The sequence below is a fragment of the Camelus bactrianus genome, chromosome 21 (assembly GCF_048773025.1).
Source record: "Camelus bactrianus isolate YW-2024 breed Bactrian camel chromosome 21, ASM4877302v1, whole genome shotgun sequence".
Taxonomy (NCBI): Eukaryota; Metazoa; Chordata; class Mammalia; order Artiodactyla; family Camelidae; genus Camelus; species Camelus bactrianus.
Window position 1 is genome coordinate 482,158 of NC_133559.1, and position 19,361 is coordinate 501,518.

At 62.1% G+C, this 19,361-nt stretch overlaps 1 protein-coding gene across 8 annotated transcripts in view; it reads left to right on the forward strand.

Annotated features, from left to right (window-relative positions):
* ANKRD11 (ankyrin repeat domain containing 11) overlaps positions 1–19,361 on the forward strand; it is a 136,543-nt gene that overhangs the window by 110,954 nt on the left and 6,228 nt on the right. For 4 of the 8 annotated variants that reach the window (XM_074349166.1, XM_074349165.1, XM_074349167.1 and 1 more), the window contains 6 exons: positions 2,143–2,281; positions 9,280–9,450; positions 9,542–9,745; positions 10,680–10,822; positions 12,832–12,979; positions 13,181–19,359. In XM_074349166.1, coding sequence (XP_074205267.1) covers positions 2,143–2,281; positions 9,280–9,450; positions 9,542–9,745; positions 10,680–10,822; positions 12,832–12,979; positions 13,181–19,359 — 6,984 coding nt within the window. Of the gene's footprint in view, positions 1–2,142; positions 2,282–8,729; positions 8,827–9,279; positions 9,451–9,541; positions 9,746–10,679; positions 10,823–12,831; positions 12,980–13,180; positions 19,360–19,361 lie in introns of all 8 variants that reach the window. The other 4 variants (XM_074349170.1, XM_074349171.1, XM_074349168.1 and 1 more) reach the window with 2 other exon arrangements.

Consider the following 19,361-nt stretch of genomic DNA (forward strand, 5'->3'; position numbering starts at 1 on the left):
GGCTGTGGCTGCTTCTCTGCACTGTTGTGCACAAAACTGCAGGCTTGCGTAACATGTCACTCGCTCCACTGACGTGGAAACTGAGTGGCTGCTAGCAGTGCTGGTCCTGTCAGCCTCCTTTGCTCCAGTCATGCTAGTGGGAGTACCGGTGTCTCCTTGTGCTTTTGAGTTTTCCTAATGCTGAACACCTTTCAAGCAACAATTGGCTCACTGTATGTTTTCTTACGCAAAGTGCGTATTCAGATCTTTTGCTCATTAAAACAAATGGTTTTGTTTTTCAGTGGATGTGGTGATTATAGGCATTCTTGCCTCGACCCCTTCTCTGGGGCAGCACCCAGTCCTATGCACCTGAGCCCTGTCGGGTGGAGGAGGTCCCTTCCCACAGCGTGCTGAGAGTTAGTGTCAGTGCCTCAGCCCTTCTCTGAAGCTGTTGAGATGATCATACGATTTTCTGTCCTTTATCTCCTTGAAGTGGTGAATTACGTTGATTGTTTTTAATTGCTTGCGTTCCTGGATTCTTTGTTATTTGTATTATCTTTCTTAGTGTCTGTAGATCAGATCCACCAGCCGGGCCAGGAGTTTCCTTGGTGGGAAGTTGCTTATTATAGTTTGGGTGTTTTGCTGGTGGGTTCCATTCCTCTCCCAGTACTGGAGGGCTGGGGGTGCAGGTAGCCCATGTCCTGGCGCCCAGGCGGACCGTGGAGTGACCCAGCGCTTCCAGCATCTGCATAGCTGTCTTCCAGAGTCCTTCTTCGTTACAGTGGCGTGGCAGGGCCAGGCTCTGCCCAGTGGCCCCTCTCTGCACTCCAGATGCCTTCAGAGCTGGCAGTGGAGACCTTCTGGTGGAGGTCCCCCTGGTCACTGGAGAATGTCTCTCATTGCCTGCCAAGATCAGTGGGCACTGTGCTGATGGTCAGACTGGGCCACCAGGGCTGCAGGAGACGGACGGACTGCACGGTGCTCCGTGCGGGGTGCCCCCTCCCGGAGCACCAGGCCCAGGGCTGGGAGGGTGTTGTCTGTAGCAGCCTGTCCGCGCTGCCTGCGCGCGTTGCCCAGTGCCCCTGCCTCTTCCTGCGCCAGGGTTGGGGAGGGGAGGCCGTGCCAGTGGGAGTCCGCTGAGCAGCCCCCACCCAGGACAATACCGTCCACCAGGGGCAGGGGCTCCTGGCTCCACACAGCACCTCCACCACCGCCTGCATTTTGAGATGGGCTGTCCCACCCTCGCCCCCCCCCCCAGGGTTCTGCATGTTATTGTGGCCAGATGGGGCCTCAGAACCTGTGCTGCAGCTCTGCACGGCATGCAGAGCCCCCACCCAGCCTCGTGAGGTGGACATTGTCTCCCATTCTGCAGATGGTGACACTGAGGCCGCCACAGTGTTGGACCTCCAAGGTTGGCCAGCAGGTCCAGGTCAGGGTCAGGCCGGGATTTGGGCCTTCCACTGCAGGAGAGACCAGCCCTGGGACTAGAGCGAGGCCGGGGTGGTGGCGATGCCTGCCTGCTTTCCAGCCAGCTCCTGCTTTGGGTGGGCCTCCTGCACTGGACTCTGCTCTGGGGGTGTCCTGCAGGCAGCCTTGCAGTGTTACAGGTCTGTGGTGCAGCCAGAGGCAGCTTGAGCCTGGGGTCACAGGGAGAAGAAACCAGGGCTCACAGAGGGGAAGCACAGCATCTCGGGCTGTGAGAGAGCTGCCGCTTCGTTCCGTGGGGAGAGTTCATGGTGGGCCGCGGGCTCCGCTGTCAAGCATCCCTTGGAAGGCTCGTCTCCTGGTTACTTCATCCGTCTCTGGGAAAACTGGGCAGGCTGCAGCTGGTATCTGCTCTGTTTTCTTTATACTCATGGGAATGTGCCTTAGTGGCAGTTTCTTGAGACTCCTTCCAGGTGAGGACGAGATGTGGGGTCGGGTGGGGTCAGGGCCAAGGCTCAGTGGCAGCTCTGGTCCCTCCGCCTGGCTGGTGAGTGTGGCCATCTGCTTATGAGGAAGGTGGAAGCCCAGTGCGCACGTCCGAGTCTGGTGGGCGCAAGGGCTTTTAACGCCCAGATGCAGCTTTTGCTTTCCTGGCATGTGAACTAAATCCCAGTAGACTTGAGGACTTTGGGAATTCAATTTGAGAATAATGTCTGAAACCGTCACTTTCTTTTCCAGGATAAAGATAAAGTTTCTCTAACCAAGACCCCAAAGCTGGACCGCAGTGATGGCGGGAAGGAGGTGAGGGAGCGAGCGACTAAGCGGAAGCTGCCCTTCACCGTGGGGGCCAATGGAGAGCAGAAGGACTCGGACACAGGTACCTGCTACCCCCGCCATTCTGCTCTCTGTCCCTCAGAGGTCTCCTGGAGGTGCCCCCAGGACAGGTTTCCCCGAGTCTCTCTGCACCTCTTGGCTTTGTGCTGACTGTTCGAGGGGTCCTGCTGCAGCCCTGGGTGGGGGGTGCTGGAGCGAGGCCTCTTTTCCTGATGTTGGGATGACTCGGAGCTGACAGAGAAGATTTCCAGGCCGAGTTCCCACAAGTGTGCAAAGAATCACTTCCCCCCAGCTGCGGCACGCCCGGGGACCTTCTGTGTGTGTCCACTGTGGGTGCCTCTCCCTCAGAGCTCCCTGGCACCTGCACTCTGCTGAGCCCTCCGAGAGCTTTGCGTTGGAGGATAGGCTTGTTCTCCCTCAGGGCTGCAGAAGCACATAAACTAAACCCGGTTGTTGGAAGTAAAAGTCAGAGGGAACCGTGGGAATAAGCAGGAGCCAGTGCCGTCTTGCCACAAGTGCGTGTGAGCGTGGGCTGGTTAACAGCACGTGCTGTGTGCAGTTTGAAGTTGGTTCCATCTTGAGCTGCTCGCAGGGACATGTGCTGGGTCCAGGTGAGAACCGGGCCCCTCGGGAGCCCCGCTCGCTCTCCCTCTCGACCCTGGTGGCTGGGGCCTTCCCAGCCTGCTGGTCATCTGAGGGCAGCCGTCTAGGCTGATTGCAGGCCTGGAGTGACTCCCAGAATGCAGTCCCAGGGAAGGAGTGGAGGCCCTGCCAGGATTGGGGGGTTCTTCCTACATGTGTTGGGGGCCAGGGGAAGGCCCTGGCAGAGTGGAGGGGCTCACAGAGATTCTGTGAGTTGGGCTTTAGGTCCAGAGGAAACCAGACAGGCCTGGAAACTGACTCCCGTTTTCAGTGCCTGTGTCAGTTCTGGTTGTAGAGGGTGTGGGGTTGCTGTTTGTTTAAGAGCTTCCTGGACTCTGGAGGTCGGTGTCATCCTCTGGGACGTTCTTGCGGCTTCTCGGGAGGACTGCTGCCTGGGCAGAGGCACCTGCGTGCCTAGGAGTACTCTGCGCTGCCCGCGCTGTGCTAGCCCGTGTGGTGTCTGTGGAGCTGGCTCAGCTCGTGTGCAGGGGGGTTCCAGCTGGCCTTGTGGTTAGCATCCCAGCAGGGGGCTTTTGGGTACCAGGGCGTGAGGAGTCACTGGGAGGTGGGAAGCCAGGAGACGTTTTGGAAGTAAGATTTGCTGGCAGGGACTGTTGCAAAGCCCTAAAGACACGTGAAGCACAGCATTTGCCCTCTCACTCTTATCCCTTGGGGGCCAGTTTTACTAGACCGTCAACCCTTGAACAACACGGGTTAGAACTGCGCAGTTCCACTTACACGTGGGTTTTTTTGTTTTTAGAACGGCTGGAGGGCTGGAGGGGCTGGAGGAGTCGAACCTGCAAATGCGGGCGTAGGGGGAGTGTTGGACTAGGCTGCTGCGGAGGCCCCCCCCCCTCCCGCCATGTGGCTCAAGGGTCCACTGTAGCTTCTTGTGTGTGCTCTTTCTTGATGTGACACAGCTGGCCTTCCCAGTAGATGGGTGTGTCTGTGTCACCTGTGCAGGAGCCGCCCCTGAAGCCCGGTCCCTTCCCCCTGCCTGTGCAGTCGGTGGGCTGGGCGCTGGGCGGGGACGGCTCTCTGAGAGTTACTGACTGGTGCGGGGCAGAGATAGGGGCTCTGACCACTCTGCGGCTGCTGAGGGTCCCCGCGCCCCCTCCCCCGGGCCTGCTCCTCGGCGTCCCTTCTGCGCCCTCTGCTGGGAAGATGTTTGAATGCCGACTCCACCTCCCCTGCAGCGGGGAGAGGCTGGTGAGCCTCCCTCAGAGACCCCCAGCTGTCTGAGAACATTCTCCTGTTTCCCAGACCCCAGGAGGGGCCGCACGTGACCCTCCCTGGGAGGCCAGCCCCACAGTGCTTAGTCAGGGCCAGGACTGCCTGCCAGGACCACCGGGCTACCCTGACCTGCTGCGTCCTATCGGCTGCCACCCGGCCTCCAGACAGCTCCAGGGCAGGAGGACGTGAGCACCAGTCCTTCAGGAAGCTCTGGCCAGAGGAGGCCCTCCTGCCCGCCCCCGACCTGGGCCAGTCTCGGTGTGAAGCGCTTTACCAGTTGGAGGGCTGTGGAAGAAGTCCCATCATGTCTGGGACCTGCTTCAGAGTACCCTGTTCTGTCTGCTTTTCACACATTTGAATTTCCCCACAACCCAAATAATCTCCACACACCTGCGGCTGAGGCTGGTTTAGGTGACAGCCTGCCCGCAGGCTCCCTGCCCCGTCTGACCCAGCCTTGCTCCCTGGCGGGAACCCTGGGGGCCTTCGGAGAGGGCCTGTTCTTCACACCGACGCTTTGCTGGAAGGAGGGACAGTTAACGTCGTCTTGTCTCGCTCCTGTCTGCTGTCGGTCAGCATTGGTGACCAGTGCGTGGCTCACCTGCTTGGTGCTGGGGTCTGGGGACTGAACTCTTGGTCCCGCTGCTCCTCCGGACAGGGCGCTGCCTGGGACATGCAGGGAGAGACTAGCTCGGCCCCTGCCTCTGCAGGGCCCCTCGGAGCCCCAGACACGTGCCCTGCCGAGCCCCGGAGGCCCCACATGTGACCACGAGGGGCTTCGCCCACCCACCCACCAAGTGTGGACTGAGGGCAAGTGATGCACCGTGACGCACTGGTTGAGAGGGCGCATGCCACCCACACATGACCCTTGAGCTCTCAGGACCCCAAGTGGGAAGGACTGGTGGCGGACGCTGACCTCTCCCTCTTGAGTGGAGCAGAAGGGCCGGCCAGGCCCACTTCTGGCTCTGGGTCAGGATGTGCCACTCAGCCCCATGAACCCCCAGGTTTGGGGATGGGGGAGCCTGAGCGGGGGGCGGTCCACGGCCTCCAGGCAGGCCTGGGGACCAGGAGAACTGATGACACGGTTTGTGTGTTTGTGCAGGTCTGGATTTTGATTTATTGGTTTTAATTCTCAGTGTGCTTTGCTGTAGTGAAAGGCGAGGGGCACTGGGTGGGAAATCGTGTTGTCCGGGCCCTCGATGCTGACCTTACTTCCTGATCACTGCCCCCTGTGGGATAGGCACCGGTGTCTCCCTCGCGTGGAGGTGAAGCAGCACCACTGCAGGGGAGGGAGGTGTTGGGGGACCCAGTCTCTCTCTCTGAGAGGTCGAGGACTTGCTGAAGGCCTCACAGACCTGTTTCTTTTTAAATGATCAGTGATGGTCATTTTCTTAAAAAGAGAAAGGAGGAGACGTAAACCAGGAGGTTGGAAGGACAGCTGGAACGGCAGCTGGTGCCCCATACTGGTCTGGGCCCTGCACACCCGGAGGACCTGAGTGAGGTGCTGGGGGAAAGCGCCTGTCCCATGCAGCTCAGCACCCAGTGGGTCGTCTGTCTTCCTGACTGCACATCCGCATCAGGCCCTGTTTGGTGTGGAAGGTGTGCTCCTGAGGTCAAGAGAGACAGGACGCCATCGGGACAGCAGTGTCCCCAGTGCTCACCACCTGCCAGACCTCCCTGACGTGGGGGCCTGTGAGTTGACAGGAGACCATAGATGCCCTCCGAGGGGTGGAGCCAAGATGATGTTGACACCTGAGGGCTTCACGTGGGACAGAGGAGTGGGAGGTTTCCCATTTTGGGCAGTGTGGTAAACTGTCTCCCCAAAAATTCCTCTGTGGGAAAAGCCTAGAGATGAAAGATGGTGGGTGTCCCTGCCCTGGCTGCTAGCCCCAGGTCTTTGGTGGGCAATGGACAGGCTGAGAGCCTCACAAGGTCAGGGCCATGGAGGCCAAACCTGTGGACACCTTAGCCAGAGGACACTGTCCCTAACCAAGGGCCTTTGTATCTTCTGGCTCAAAATGGCCTCCTTGAGAGTCAGGCTGTCCTGCCCCCGCGGGGCTGGCCCTCCACGTGTGCTGCCGTGGGGCATTCCCCTCGCTCCCCTCTGGCTGGAGAGACGGGCCTCTGTGCCGCTTCCTGGGCCCCAGGGTTCTGGGGAGGATTAGAGACCGTGATGGCGGCAGGATGGAACAGAAAGGCCAGACAGGTTTAAATATGAAACGGACCAAAGGAAACGAAAGTTATCACTGACAGTGAACACTCAGGGGCCAGACTGGACATAAGCAAGAACAAGTGAGCTGGAGGTGACGCTAAAGACGCGCCTGGACGGAGGCTCCAAGAGGGACAGCCCCGGGATGGCTTGGAGGGTGGAGACGGAGCGGCCCAGGGCTGTGAAGGCGGAGCACCAGGGCGGCCTGCGGGGAGAGAGGGTTCCACACGGGAGTGGGAGTGATGTGAAGCCACACAGCAGCACGGGGAAGATGCTGGACTGTGAGGGGACGAGGCCAGGCACAATGGCATCACGGAGACACAGGTGTTACCACGTCACCACGCGCTGCAGCCTGGGGACAGGGCACCGCTGATGCCACCCTAGGGATGAGGAGATCTGATGGCCGGGAGGGCGGATCCAGCAAGAAGCCCTGCCTGCTACAGCCCCCACCTGCCACAGGCCGACCTAGCCAGCTCTGTAGTCTGACTTGGGACATGCCATCTGGAATTTGTGCAGGTTCTCCTCTGCTTCTGCTTGGGTGTGACGCACAGAACCTTAGTGGAGGCCAGAGGGGCTTGCCCCTTGTCACGGTGTGCCTCCTCTGCCTCGTCCCCGCCTCAGTGCTGGCAGCGAGGCTCACTGCCCAGCTCGGGGCAGGAGGTTTTGCGGCCTCCTCCTTCAGGGTCCGAGAGGTCGGTCTCTCCTGGGTTGGCCTCCAGGTTGGCCCTTGCCAGCGGGAGGCGTGTGGCAGGAGGGGCCCGCCTGCAGCACCAGGGCACCGGGCCTCAGCTCCCTTGCAGTGGGCTCTGTGGGCCCGGCCCCCTGAGACGCCCAGCCTGGCCAGACTTAACACCTTTCTAGATGCCAGCCACTGCAGTGCCTGAGAAACTGACTTAGGAGGTGTGATCACATTTTGGTTTGTTTCCTGTGCTGAGCTCGGGGAGACCTGTGTCATCCATGTGTCCTGTGACCGTGTGGACTCGTATGGCTGCCTGCCCACCCCGCACATAGTCCACACGTGACCTTTGTCCCTTCCTGAGACTGCAGGCCCGGTGCCACTGGGCCCTGCCCCTGGGTGGCCACCGCCCTTACGGTCACCTGAAGACAGAGGCTGTGCCCTTCTGCTAGGTTCCTCTGGCGTCTTAAAAACCCCTGGACTGTCTGTCTTGGAGACACACATGCAGCAGAGAGGTGGGGCTGGTCTGCCTGCTTGACTCCTGCTGCTGCTCTGTCTCTGGCATTGTCCACACTGCAGGAAGCACAGGCTTCGTGTGCTGTGCTGAGGTTCCACGTCCGTCCTGTTCTCTGTGGGCTCCGGATTGGTGTGTGCTCGGGGGTTGGAGTCCTGAGAGGCCGGGCTTTCGGTGGTCTGAGACCAGGCAGGGCTTTCTGGGAGACTGGGTGAAGTGGGGCCCGGGTCACGGCGGGGCAAGCAGGGCCGCAGACCCTCCATGCAGCACTTAGCTGTGGGCATGCTTCTGACCCCGCTGCCCGGACCAGGTCCGGGACTGAGGAGTGCGCAGGGTGGCTTAGTTGGTCAGACCTTCCTGGTGCTCTTGGGTCCCAGCTGCCACGAAGGCCCTGCCACCAGGCCACGCCTCATTCAGCCACCCTGTCACTGCCTTCACGAGGTTGGGGGGCGCCAGCGGGGAGGAGTGGATGAGTGGGATCCTTGGTCTTCCACAAGGAGCATTCTTGCTGGAATTTACTCCGTGCTTGGACCTGTGCCTTGTCTGTTGGTTAAAAACCAGTTGCTGCTGGCGGCAGTGGCCTGTGGTGCCCGGAAAGTTACCACCTAAACCGCACAGGCCCGCATTCTCGGCAAGTCACTGCTTTAGTTTTTAAAAAGGCAGTTTAAAAATACTTTTTCAGGAAATAGCAGTTTATAGGAAACTCTCTTAAGGAAATAGAAGATGACACATTTGTGGGGCTCAGGTGGTGAGCAGCAGCAGGGTGTTGCCCTAGGAGTGGAATCTGCCGTGTGTTCAGACACACGTCCTGTGGGGGCTGCTGAGCAGACCTGGAGGGCGGCAGGGAGACACCCCCAGACCCAAGGCCCCCGTGGCGACCCTGCTTCCCACCTGCAGTTGGCACCCTGTCACCGAGAACGCCCCAGGGCCCCCCCAGGATGCACAGGGCGGCTCTCGGTGGATTCCTGGTTTCCCATGAGCAAGAGGCTGTGTGTGGAGGACAGTGAGCTTTTGGCTCCTGATTCATGGAGTTGGGGTGTCTCTTCTGCCCGTCTTCCTTGCCCCTTTTAAAAGAAACAGCACCCCCTGTGTCTGTCGCGGTTGGCAGGGCGTGTGGTAAGGGGCCGGCGCGTGGAGGATGTGCTTGTTACGAGGAGGCTGAGAGGGGAGCGCCGGGCTGTCCCCGGTATCTCGTTAGTGCTCTGTGTTGATGCCTTTAGATGCCTCCAGCTCAGTCCACGCCGTGGTACTGCAAGGCTGGTTCGCTCCTCGAAGCGCCATGGCATGAAATGGAGGCTCCTAGAAGCAAGAAGAAAGGTACAGTACTGCCAAGTCAGCCTTGACCTCTCCACGGGTTCTGAGCTGTGTTTGCATTTCCACCTGTACTGTGCGGAGGCGGGCGGGGAAGGAGGACCTGGACCACAAACGCTAGGCTTTGCTAGACTGAGACTGTCCTGTGTGAGCCAGGATGTCAGTGAGCAGCTGTCCCACCGCCTTGCGCGCAGGGGACGGTCTGGGGAGGCGCCCAGTACAGTGAATGGTCGGTGGGGCCGAGGCTTGGCTTCACCGGCTGGCGACAAGGTGTCGGAGTTGTGTCCTGTCACAGCTAGAGCCGGAACAGGTGATGTGGGCAGTGGGCTGCTGCCGACTCTGCCCCACTTCCCCTGCAAGCTGCGGGGCGGGAAGCGGGCTCCGCGCTGCCGGGTCAGGCTCTGGCGTCTGTGGGCTCCGCGGCATGAAGTCTCCCCTCTCTCCTCCACCGCCTCACAGAGAAGCAGGGTCCCGAGCGGAAGAGGATTAAGAAAGAGCCCGTCACCCGCAAGGCTGGGCTGCTGTTCGGCATGGGGCTGTCTGGGATCCGCGCTGGCTACCCGCTCTCCGAGCGCCAGCAGGTGGCGCTCCTCATGCAGATGACGGCTGAGGAGTCAGCCAACAGCCCAGGTGAGCGGGGCGGGCGCCCGCGGACACGTGGCCTAGGTCCTGACGTGCCTCCTACCCCGTAACGCCCGCCTGTCCTCTCCTCGGCCTGCAGTAGACACCACACCAAAGCACCCCTCCCAGTCAACCGTGTGTCCAAAGGGGACGCCCAACTCTGCCTCCAAAACCAAAGATAAAGTGAACAAGAGGAACGAGCGTGGAGAGACACGCCTGCACCGGGCGGCCATTCGGGGGGACGCGCGGCGCATCAAGGAGCTCATCAGCGAGGGTGCGGACGTCAACGTCAAGGACTTTGCGGGTGAGCAGGGGCTGCGGCCGGCCCGTGAGCCGGCCCAGGGTGCGAGGCAGCCAGCCTCCCACCCGGCCCGACGTGCCCTCCTGAGGAGGAGCATTTCGGAGTAGTCACGTTCTTGTCTTTCATCACCTTAAGAGAATTGAGGCATTGTAGGTGTTAACCCTGATGTGTTATATACACCCCAGTTCTGTGCTGGAGCGGCCCCTGTTCTGGCGCTGGTGCGTCTGCCTCGGACGCATGCAGGAGGGAGTGGGTTGCCCCAGCAGAGGATGGGGGTGGATGAGCCAGGGACACCCTCCCACAGCCCCAGGAAGCTCAGTCACCATTTGAGGCAGACGTGGAAGCCCCTGGCTGAGAGAGGACGAGGCCCTTTACTTACTTCAAGGTCTGTGGTGGTGGCTTGGGGCTGCCTTTGTGCACAGGAGACCTTGGTGGGCGGCGGCAGCGGCAGGTCCCAGAGCTGTGCCTTCAGAGTGGCAGGCGTACATGGGACCAGGAAGCCTTCTCTGTACGGAATCCTAGGTTGTCTGACCCAAACCTGATTTAGCGCCTCTTTGTAAAAAAAAAAAAAACGAAAAACAAAAAATAATTTTCCTAAATCAGGTTTTTCCAAAGCACTGGAGTCTGTGTCCCCAGGTGGCCCTGTGTGCACATGGTGTGCGGCCACGCCCCACGAGGCCTCGGCGCGCTGCCTGCTTTCCTGTTTCCAAAACGAGATTTTTCCTCCCTGAGCGTTCATGGATGACACTGTGCGTCTGCCAGTCCTGCACCCGCGTCAGGCCGCTGGCCCAGATGATTCTTTCAGGCTGTTAGCCGTAGGGTCCACTGTCTAGAGATCACTGAGCAAACCGGGCACCCCGTGCTCGACATGCAGGGCTTCCCGGCTGGACGTGCTCCTCGGGAGCTAAATAACCTACGTGTGAGTGTCTGTTTCCAGGCTGGACTGCGCTGCACGAGGCCTGTAACCGGGGCTACTACGACGTGGCGAAGCAGCTGCTGGCTGCGGGCGCGGAGGTGAACACCAAGGGCCTGGACGATGACACGCCCTTGCACGACGCGGCCAACAACGGGCACTACAAGGTGGGCGCCCCCCCGGCTGCTGTCCATCTCTGTCCTTTTGTCTGCTGGGTCACCAGGAGTCTGTGGCAGGCCTCCAGCTGACCTTTCTGACCAGGCCAGCTTCCTTACCCTGGGTCAGCACCCAGACGACCTCTCGCATCACCTGCAGCGTGTAGGACAGGGCCTTGCTCTGGCCATGCAGGTGTGGTTGGCTTTCAGTAGGTGAGTGACCGTCCCCGGAGGAGGGGCAGCCATCTGTCCTCGTCCCAGTGCTGCTAGGAGCCCTGGGAGGCCTTGATGGGGACATCCAACGCGGGATAACCGTGGGCCTACCCCCAAAGCATGGTCCACTGGGTCTGAGGCACGTCACGCTGCTGGAGGGAGGCTGGCACACAAAACCAATAAAGGGAAGGCTCCCCGCCCTGTTGAATTCGCCCAGCGTGTCTGTAGCTGTTGTCGGAGCCAGCAGTGTGGCGAGTATGTCGGGCAGGACCAGACGTGGCGAGTCTGCAGGATTGGGAGGGGCTGGAATTACAGGTTCCATGAGGCCTGGGGATATCTGGACACGGATTATAGATCTGAGGTTAGGAGGACAGTTCACTTTTCAGGGAAGATAGTGGCATTACGAGGTTTTTGGTGTTTTTAAAGAGCCCTTTGAAAGAAACATACTGAAAAATTATGAACTGTCTGGGATTTGCTAAAAATACCTCGGAGAGTAGGCAGGTGCGGGCCATGGGAGGCTGGCTTGGAGCTGGGAGGAACTGGCCATCATTTGGTCTCTACTCCTGTAATTATCTCTGTAAAACTGCTTACTACAGAAGCATCAAAGGCCATGGAAACATGGGGGGGGGGCGCAGGATAATGGTCCCTAAAGCTGTCCCTGTTCTGAGCCTGGAACCTGAGAACACGTGAGCTGAGGTGGTGGCGCCTTTGCCGAAGAGAGTAAGCGGAGGGTCAGGAGATGACCCTGGACCAGCCAGGCAGATTTAGAGGCCTGCAGGGGTCCTCACAGCAGAGACCCCTTTCTCAGTTGTAGGGAGGACACGTGGGGCCCTATGGGCTTGACCTATGCTGCTGGCCTTAGAGGAAGGGGCCACAGCTGGGGAACGTGGTGGCCTCCAGCAGCTGGCAGATGGCAGGGACCCAGAGCCAGAGCCCCAGCACTGGGAGGAGGGAGACTGACCTGGACTCCGAGCCAAGTCGTGAGACCGGGTGGTTGTCAGCTGTGTCGGGTGGAGCAGCAGAGACTGACCGAGCAAAACCAGGAGACAGATTAGAGATTCCTTCCGTGCGCTCCTCTCGGCCCAGACGGAAGTAGGGGCGGCTGTTACCATTTGTCAGGCCCCGGGGAGGCTGTGTGCTGAGATCCAGACCCCAGCACAGTGAGCACCTTGGTGAAGGGAGGCTCACGTGGTCTCTGCAGGAGCACTGTCTAGAAACAGACAGACCGCATTTAAGAGACGTGTCGTTGCTAACAAGCGCTGACCACCCCTGGACTTCCAGCAGGTGTTAATCTCTGTGCTGGTGGAGGGTTTGAAATACTGTGAGAATTTCCATAATGTGACACAGAGACAGGAAGTGAGCAGGTGCTGTTGGGAAACGCCGCCGACAGACCTGCTGGACACAGGGTCACCCCAGACCATGGGTTTGTGAGACATGGATTCTGGAAGTGTGGTGGAGCGAGGTCTGCCCGCAGCGGGGCTCAGTGCCTTGTGAGCAGCTCGGAGAGCTGCCGTCCTGAGTGAAAGTGAGGACGAGGTGCCCTCGTTTCTTAAACGAAAGCACAAACCTGCTTGCGGAAGCTCGGTCTTTGTTTTCTCCATTCTGTAAATCCCACCCCCGGTAAATACTGCCCTGAACTGCCAGAACCCTTTCTGCTGTGGAGCCGCTGGGCGGCGAGCTCGCGGCTGGCAGAGGGGACAGTGCGGGCTCATTCCCGCAGAGGCCCCACCGAGGCTGTGCGAAGGGGCCGCTGTTTCCAGGGGCATGACAGGGTTCTCAGTCCTGGCATGCCCCTCGCTGCTTTGCAGGTGGTGAAGCTGCTGCTCCGGTACGGGGGGAACCCTCAGCAGAGCAACAGGAAAGGCGAGACGCCGCTGAAGGTCGCCAGCTCCCCAACCATGGTGAACCTGCTGCTGGGCAAGGGCACCTACACGTCCAGCGAGGAGAGCTCGGCCGGTCAGTGCCAGGCGTGGCGCGGGCAGCGTGGGGCCTCCTGGAGCGTCTGGACTGGGAGGATCCTCTCCAGGGGTCCCTCTGCCCCGGGTGGGCCACAGAGCTCAGTGCTTCTCTGGCGGGAGCTCACCCCACGCCCACCCTCTGCACGCACCCGGGAGGCCTTTGTCCAGGCCGTGCTGACACCTCTCCCCTTCCCAACAGAGAGCTCCGAGGAGGAGGATGCCCCGTCCTTCGCACCTTCTAGCTCCGCCGACGGCAACAACACGGACTCCGAGTTCGAGAAGGGCCTCAAGCACAAGGCTAAGAACCCGGAGCCCCAGAAGACGGCGACCCCCGTGAAGGACGAGTACGAGTTTGACGAGGACGACGAGCAGGACCGGGTCCCCCCCGTGGACGACAAGCACCTGCTGAAGAAGGAGTACCGCAAGGAGGCCAAGGCCGGCAGCCTTGTCTCCATCCCCAAGATGGAGGTGAGGACGCACAGCAAGGGTGGCGCCGTCGCGCCCAAGAAGGCTTCTCACCGCATCCTGTCGGACACATCGGACGAGGAGGACGTTGCCGTCACCGTGGGCGGCGGGGAGAAGCTGCGGCTCTCAGCTCATGCGGTCCTGCCCGGCAGCAAGGCGCGGGAGCCTTCCAGCTCCAAACAGCAGAAGGAAAAAAATAAAGTGAAAAAGAAGCGAAAGAAAGAAATAAAAGGCAAAGAAGTGCGGTTTGGGAAGAGGAGCGACAAGTTCTGCTCGTCCGAGTCAGAGAGCGAGTCCTCGGAGAGTGGCGAGGAGGGCGGGGACTCGGCGGGGAGCCCCGGCTGCCTCAAGGAGTCCCCGCTGGTGCTGAAGGACCCCTCCCTGTTCAGCTCCCTGTCCGCCTCCTCCACCTCGTCCCACGGCAGCTCCGCCGCCCAGAAGCATAACCCCAGCCACACGGACCCCCATGCCAAGCACTGGCGGACGGACAATTGGAAAACCATCTCTTCTCCCGCCTGGTCCGAGGTCAGCTCCTTGTCAGACTCCACGAGGACGAGACTGAGCAGCGAGTCTGACTGCTCCTCCGAGGGCTCCAGCTTGGAGTCGCTGAAGCCGGCCCGGAAGCGGCAGGAGCACAGGAGGAGGGGAGGCCTACAGGGCGCTCTGCCCGACAGGAAGAACTCCTTCCACCCCGGCGTGGACGGCGCTGTCCCCAAGCTGGACAAGGAAGGCAAAGTCGTCAAGAAACACAAGACAAAACACAAACACAGAAACAAGGAGAAGGGGCTGGGCACAGCTGGCCAGGAGCTGAAGCTGAAGAGCCTCGCGTACGAGTACGAGGACCCCAAGGCAAGGCCGGACAGCGACGGGCCTGTGGAGGGCAGGCTGAAGGCGCCACGGCACGACCGCGACCACCTCAAGAGAGAGGAGAGGCTCGGCAAGGCGAAGGCGGAGGAGAAGGAGTGGCTCTTCAGAGACGAGGCGATGAAGGCCTCCAGGGAGGAGAAGTCCCTCAAGAGAGCCCGCGATGCGGGCAGGGACGCGGGCAGGGGCTGCCGGGAGGAGAAGGACCGCTCGGGCAGGGCTGAGAAGGAGAGGTTGCTGAAGGAGAAGTCTCCCAAGGAGGAGAGGCTGAGGCTCTGCAGGGAGGAGCGGAAGAAGAGGCCCAAGGACAGGCCCCCAAAGCCGGACAAGAGGAGTGACTTCAGAGAAGACAGAGCGTCGAAAGAGAAGCCTTTCAGGGAAGACAGAGAGAGACCCAAAAAAGAGAAGGTGTACAGGGAAGACCCTGCTGTGGAGGAGTATTGCAACAAAAGCCAGCTTCTGGAGAGTGAGGACACCAAGTTCAGCCTCTCCGATGACCAGCAGGATCGGTGGTTTTCCGACTTGTCCGATTCATCCTTCGACTTCAGAGGGGAGGACAGCTGGGACTCCCCGGTGACGGACTACAGGGACATGAAGGGCGAGTCTGTGGCCAGGCTGATCCTGGAGACGGTGCGGGAGGACGGCAAGGAGAAGAGGCGGGAGGGCCGGGCGCGGGACAAGCGGGGTGACAGGAAGAAGGATCGGGACCCCCTGGAGCGGGGATCCGAGCGGCGGCGGGAGCACCCCGAGAAGCAGAAGGGCGGGCCCGGCCACCTGGCGGAGAAGGACAGGAGGCGACGGGAGTCCGCGGAGGGCGCGCGGGAGCGGAAGGAGCCGTCTGAGGCCAGCAAGGAGCGCAAGGACTGCCGTGCCAAGCCGGAGGAGGAGCCCAAGGAGCACAGCGGCGAGGGCGACTTCGGGAAGAGCCTGGAGCCCTGGGAGAGGCAGCACCTGGCGCGGGAGAAGGAGAAGAAGTGCAAACTGGAGAAGCACAAGGAGAAGTGCAGCGACAAGGACAGGGGCGAGAAGCCCGCCCCGGAGAGGGGCCCGAGGGACAAGGAGTGCGAGAAGTGCTTCAGAGAGAAGAGGGATGCCAGGGAGAGGCACAAGGAGGCACACGGCAGAGACAGGGAGAGGAAGGCGTCTCTGGACGCAGGGAAGGACCGGCGGGAGAAGGGCTTCCCCGGGGCTGCCGCGGAAGACTCGTGCGACAAGAAGGAGGACAAGAAGGGCAAGGAGAAGAGCTGGTACATCGCCGACATCTTCACGGATGAGAGCGAGGACGAGGACGGCCCCCCGGAGAGGGAGGCGGGGCTGCGGAAGCACGCGGAGAAGCCGAAGGACCGGGACGGCCGGGAGAGGCGGCGGGAGAGGGGGGCCGCGGAAGGCGTGAAGGACAGGAAGGAGAAGGGCCTGGAGAAGCACAGGGAGAAGAAGGAGCGGGAGCCGCCGGAGAAGCACAGGGACAGGAGGGAGCGTGGCCCTGCGGACGCCGCGCAGGACAGGAGGGGCAGGCAGCGGCCTCCTGACAAGGCGGAGCGGCGGCCCCCCGCCGAGGACAAGGCCAAGAGCAGGCACCGAGAGAGGCCGGAGCGAGAGCAGGGCCGGGACAGGAGGCCGTCCAAGGGTGCCGACGCAGAGAAGAGCCTGCTGGAGCGGCTGGAGGAGGAGGCGCTGCAGGAGTTCCGGGAGGACTCCAACGACAAGGCCAGCGAGGTGTCTTCCGACAGCTTCACCGACCGTGGGCCGGACCCGGGGCTGGGCGCCCTCCTGGACGCGTCCTTCCCGGAGCCCCCGGAGGAGCGGGCCCGGGAGCGGGAGCGGCACAGGCACTCCTCGTCCTCCTCCAAGAAGAGCCACGAGCGAGAGCGGGCCCGGAGAGACAAGCCTGACCGGAAGGAGCGGGGCGACGGCGGCCAGTACGAGCGGGACTTCCTGGACTCCGACGCGTATGGCGCCTCCTACGGCTCGAAGGCCGACACGGAGGACGACGTGGATAAAGCTGTCGAGCTGCTCTCCGCCGAAAAGAAGGAGAAGAACGACTCCGAGAGAGACGCTGCCAAGAAGGTGGAGAAGGAGCTGCGGCCCTTCGGGGCGAGTGCCGCCAGCCTCCTGAAGGAGAAGCGGAGGCGGGAGAAGCACCGGGAGAGGTGGCGGGATGGGCTCCCCAGGCACCACCGGGAGGAGCCGAAGCCCGCCGCCCGGGACAGGGACCGGCCCCGGGACGAGGGCGCCAAACTCGGTGAGACCAAGCTGAAGGAGAAGTTCAAGGAGAACCCCGAGAGGGAGAAGGGCGACCCCGTGAGGACCAGCAACGGCGGCGACAGGCCCCCCGCCTCCAGGGACCCGGGCAGGAAGGATGCCAGGCCCCGGGAGAAGCTGCTGGGGGATGGCGACCTGATGATGACCAGCTTCGAGAGGATGCTGTCCCAGAAGGACCTGGAGGTGGAGGAGCGGCACAGGAGGCACAAGGAGCGGATGCGGCAGATGGAGAAGCTGCGGCACAGGCCCGCGGACCCCAAGCTCAAGGACAAGCTGCGGCCGGCTGAGGACGCGCGCAGGAAGGGTCTGGACGTCCCGCCCAAGAAGCCGCTGTGTCCGGACCCTGCCCTGAAGGACAGAAAGCTCAAGGAGCCGGCTCCTGCCGCGCCCGCCGCCGAGAACAAGCCGCACCCGGGCCCGGCCGTGGACCCCCGAGACTGGCTGGCGGGACCCCACATGAAGGAGGTCCTGCCCGCTTCTCCCCGGCCCGACCACAGCCGGCCCACCGGGGTCCCCACGCCCGCCTCGGTGGTGTCCTGCCCCAGCTACGAGGAGGCCATGCACACGCCCCGGACCCCGTCCTGCAGCGCCGACGACTACTCCGACCTCATGTTCGAGTGCGCGGACTCCCAGCCCGTCTCCAGCACGTCCGCCAGCGCCTGCTCGCCCTCCTTCTTTGACAGGTTCTCCATGGCTGCGAGCAGCGTGTCGGAAACCCCAGGCCAGACGCCCACGAGGCCGCTGTGCACAAGCCTCTACCGCTCAGTGTCCGTGGACATCAGGAGGGCCCCCGAGGAGGAATTCAGCGTCGGGGACAAGCTGTTCCGACAGCAGAGTGTCCCCGCCGCATCCAGCTACAACTCCCCGGGGCAGCACCTGGAAGACAAGGCCCCGGGCCCCCCAGGGCCCGCCGAGAAATTCAGCTGCCTGTCCCCTGGGTATTATTCCCCTGACTACGGCCTCCTCTCCCCCAAAGCAGATACCCTGCACTGTCCCCCTGCAGCTGTGGTCAACGTCACCCCCTCCCCAGAGGGCGCCTTCTCTGGTTTACAAGCAAAGTCCCCCTCTTCGCGCAGGGATGAGCTTTTGGCCCCGTCCATGGAGGGGGCCCTCCCCCCGGACCTCAGCATTCCCCTGGACGCCACGGAGGACCAGCAGGCCACTGCGGCCATCATCCCCCCGGAGCCCAGCTTCTTGGAGCCCCTGGACGAGGGCCCCTTCAGCACGGTCATCACGGAGGAGCCAGTTGAGTGGGCACACCCTGCTGCCGCGGAGCAGGGCCTCACCTCTGGCCTCATCGGGAGCGCCCCCGACAACCCCGTCAGCTGGCCCGTGGGGTCAGACCTTCTGCTGAAGTCTCCACAGAGATTTCCTGAGTCCCCACCCTCGGAGCCCCCTTACCCAGTGTCCCCCGTCTCCTACCCACTGCCGGTCACTGAGCCAGGACTCGAAGTCAAAGACGACACGGGGGCGGCAGTCCCGGCCTCCATCTCTGCTTCGGAGGAGCCACCCCCTTTCGCCCCCACCTCCAGGTTGGAACCTTTCTTTAGTAACTGCAAGTCCCTTCCGGAAGCGTCCCCCGATGGTCCCCCCGAGTCCGCGTGTACGACCAGCGGGGCTCAGGTGGAGGTGCTGGGCCCCCTGGAGAGTAACTTCCTGGAGAGCGGTCACAGCCTCTCTGCCCTCGGCCAGGTGGAGCCGGCGCCCTGGCCTGGTGCCTTCCCTGCCTCCGAGGACGACCTCGACCTGGGGCCTTTCTCACTGCCAGAGCTTCCCCTCCAGACTAAGGATGTTTCTGATGTTGAAACAGAGCCTGTAGAAGAGAGTCCTCTTGTTCCTCCAGAAAACACCCCTGCAGGGGCACCCCCATGCCTCCCCGGCGGGGATGCTGCTGCGCCAGCCGCTGAGGAACAGCTCGTGCTGCCTCCTGACCCGGCAGCTGCCCATCTCCCCACAGAGCCCGAACCGGGGTCCCTGGAGGAGCCAAAGCCGGACGTCCTGCTGGAGGCTGCAGTGGAGGCAGGTGCATTGCAGGGGAGGGCCCCCGAGGACCCCGACCTGAGCTCAGAGCCCATGCCGGCCCCCTCGGAACCACGTCCACTGGGGAGCAGAGATGAGGCCGAGGGCCACGACCCCTTAGCCACCCCCCATGGCATGGCCGACGCCCCTGAGGATGGCTCTGCACAGACGCACGTGGCCGACGGGGCTGGCCCCCAGGACAGTGTGGGGCTTGAGAGGTCTCCGGGTAGCGTCCAGCCTGAAGCTGCAGAACCCGAACCTAAAGCCACAGCCGAAGCCCCAAAGGCACCCAGAGTGGAGGAGGTCCCTCAGCGCATGACCCGGACCCGGGCCCAGATGCTGGCCAGCCAGAGCAAGCAGAGCTCACCGCCCGCCGAGAAGGAGCCGGCACCTGCACCCAGGGCCAAGGGCCGCGCCTCCGAGGAGGACGATCCCCAGGCCCAGCACCCACGCAAACGCCGCTTCCAGCGCTCCAGCCAGCCGCTGACACAGCAGATGCACACATCCACGCGGCAGACGCGGGAGGTCATCCAGCAGACACTGGCCGCCATCGTGGATGCCATCAAGCTGGACGCCATCGAGCCGTACCACAGCGACAGGGCCAACCCGTACTTCGAGTACCTGCAGATCCGAAAGAAGATCGAGGAGAAGCGCAAGATTCTCTGCTACATCAGCCCGCAGGCGCCCCAGTGCTACGCCGAGTACGTCACCTACACCGGCTCCTACCTCCTGGATGGCAAGCCGCTCAGCAAGCTGCACATCCCTGTGGT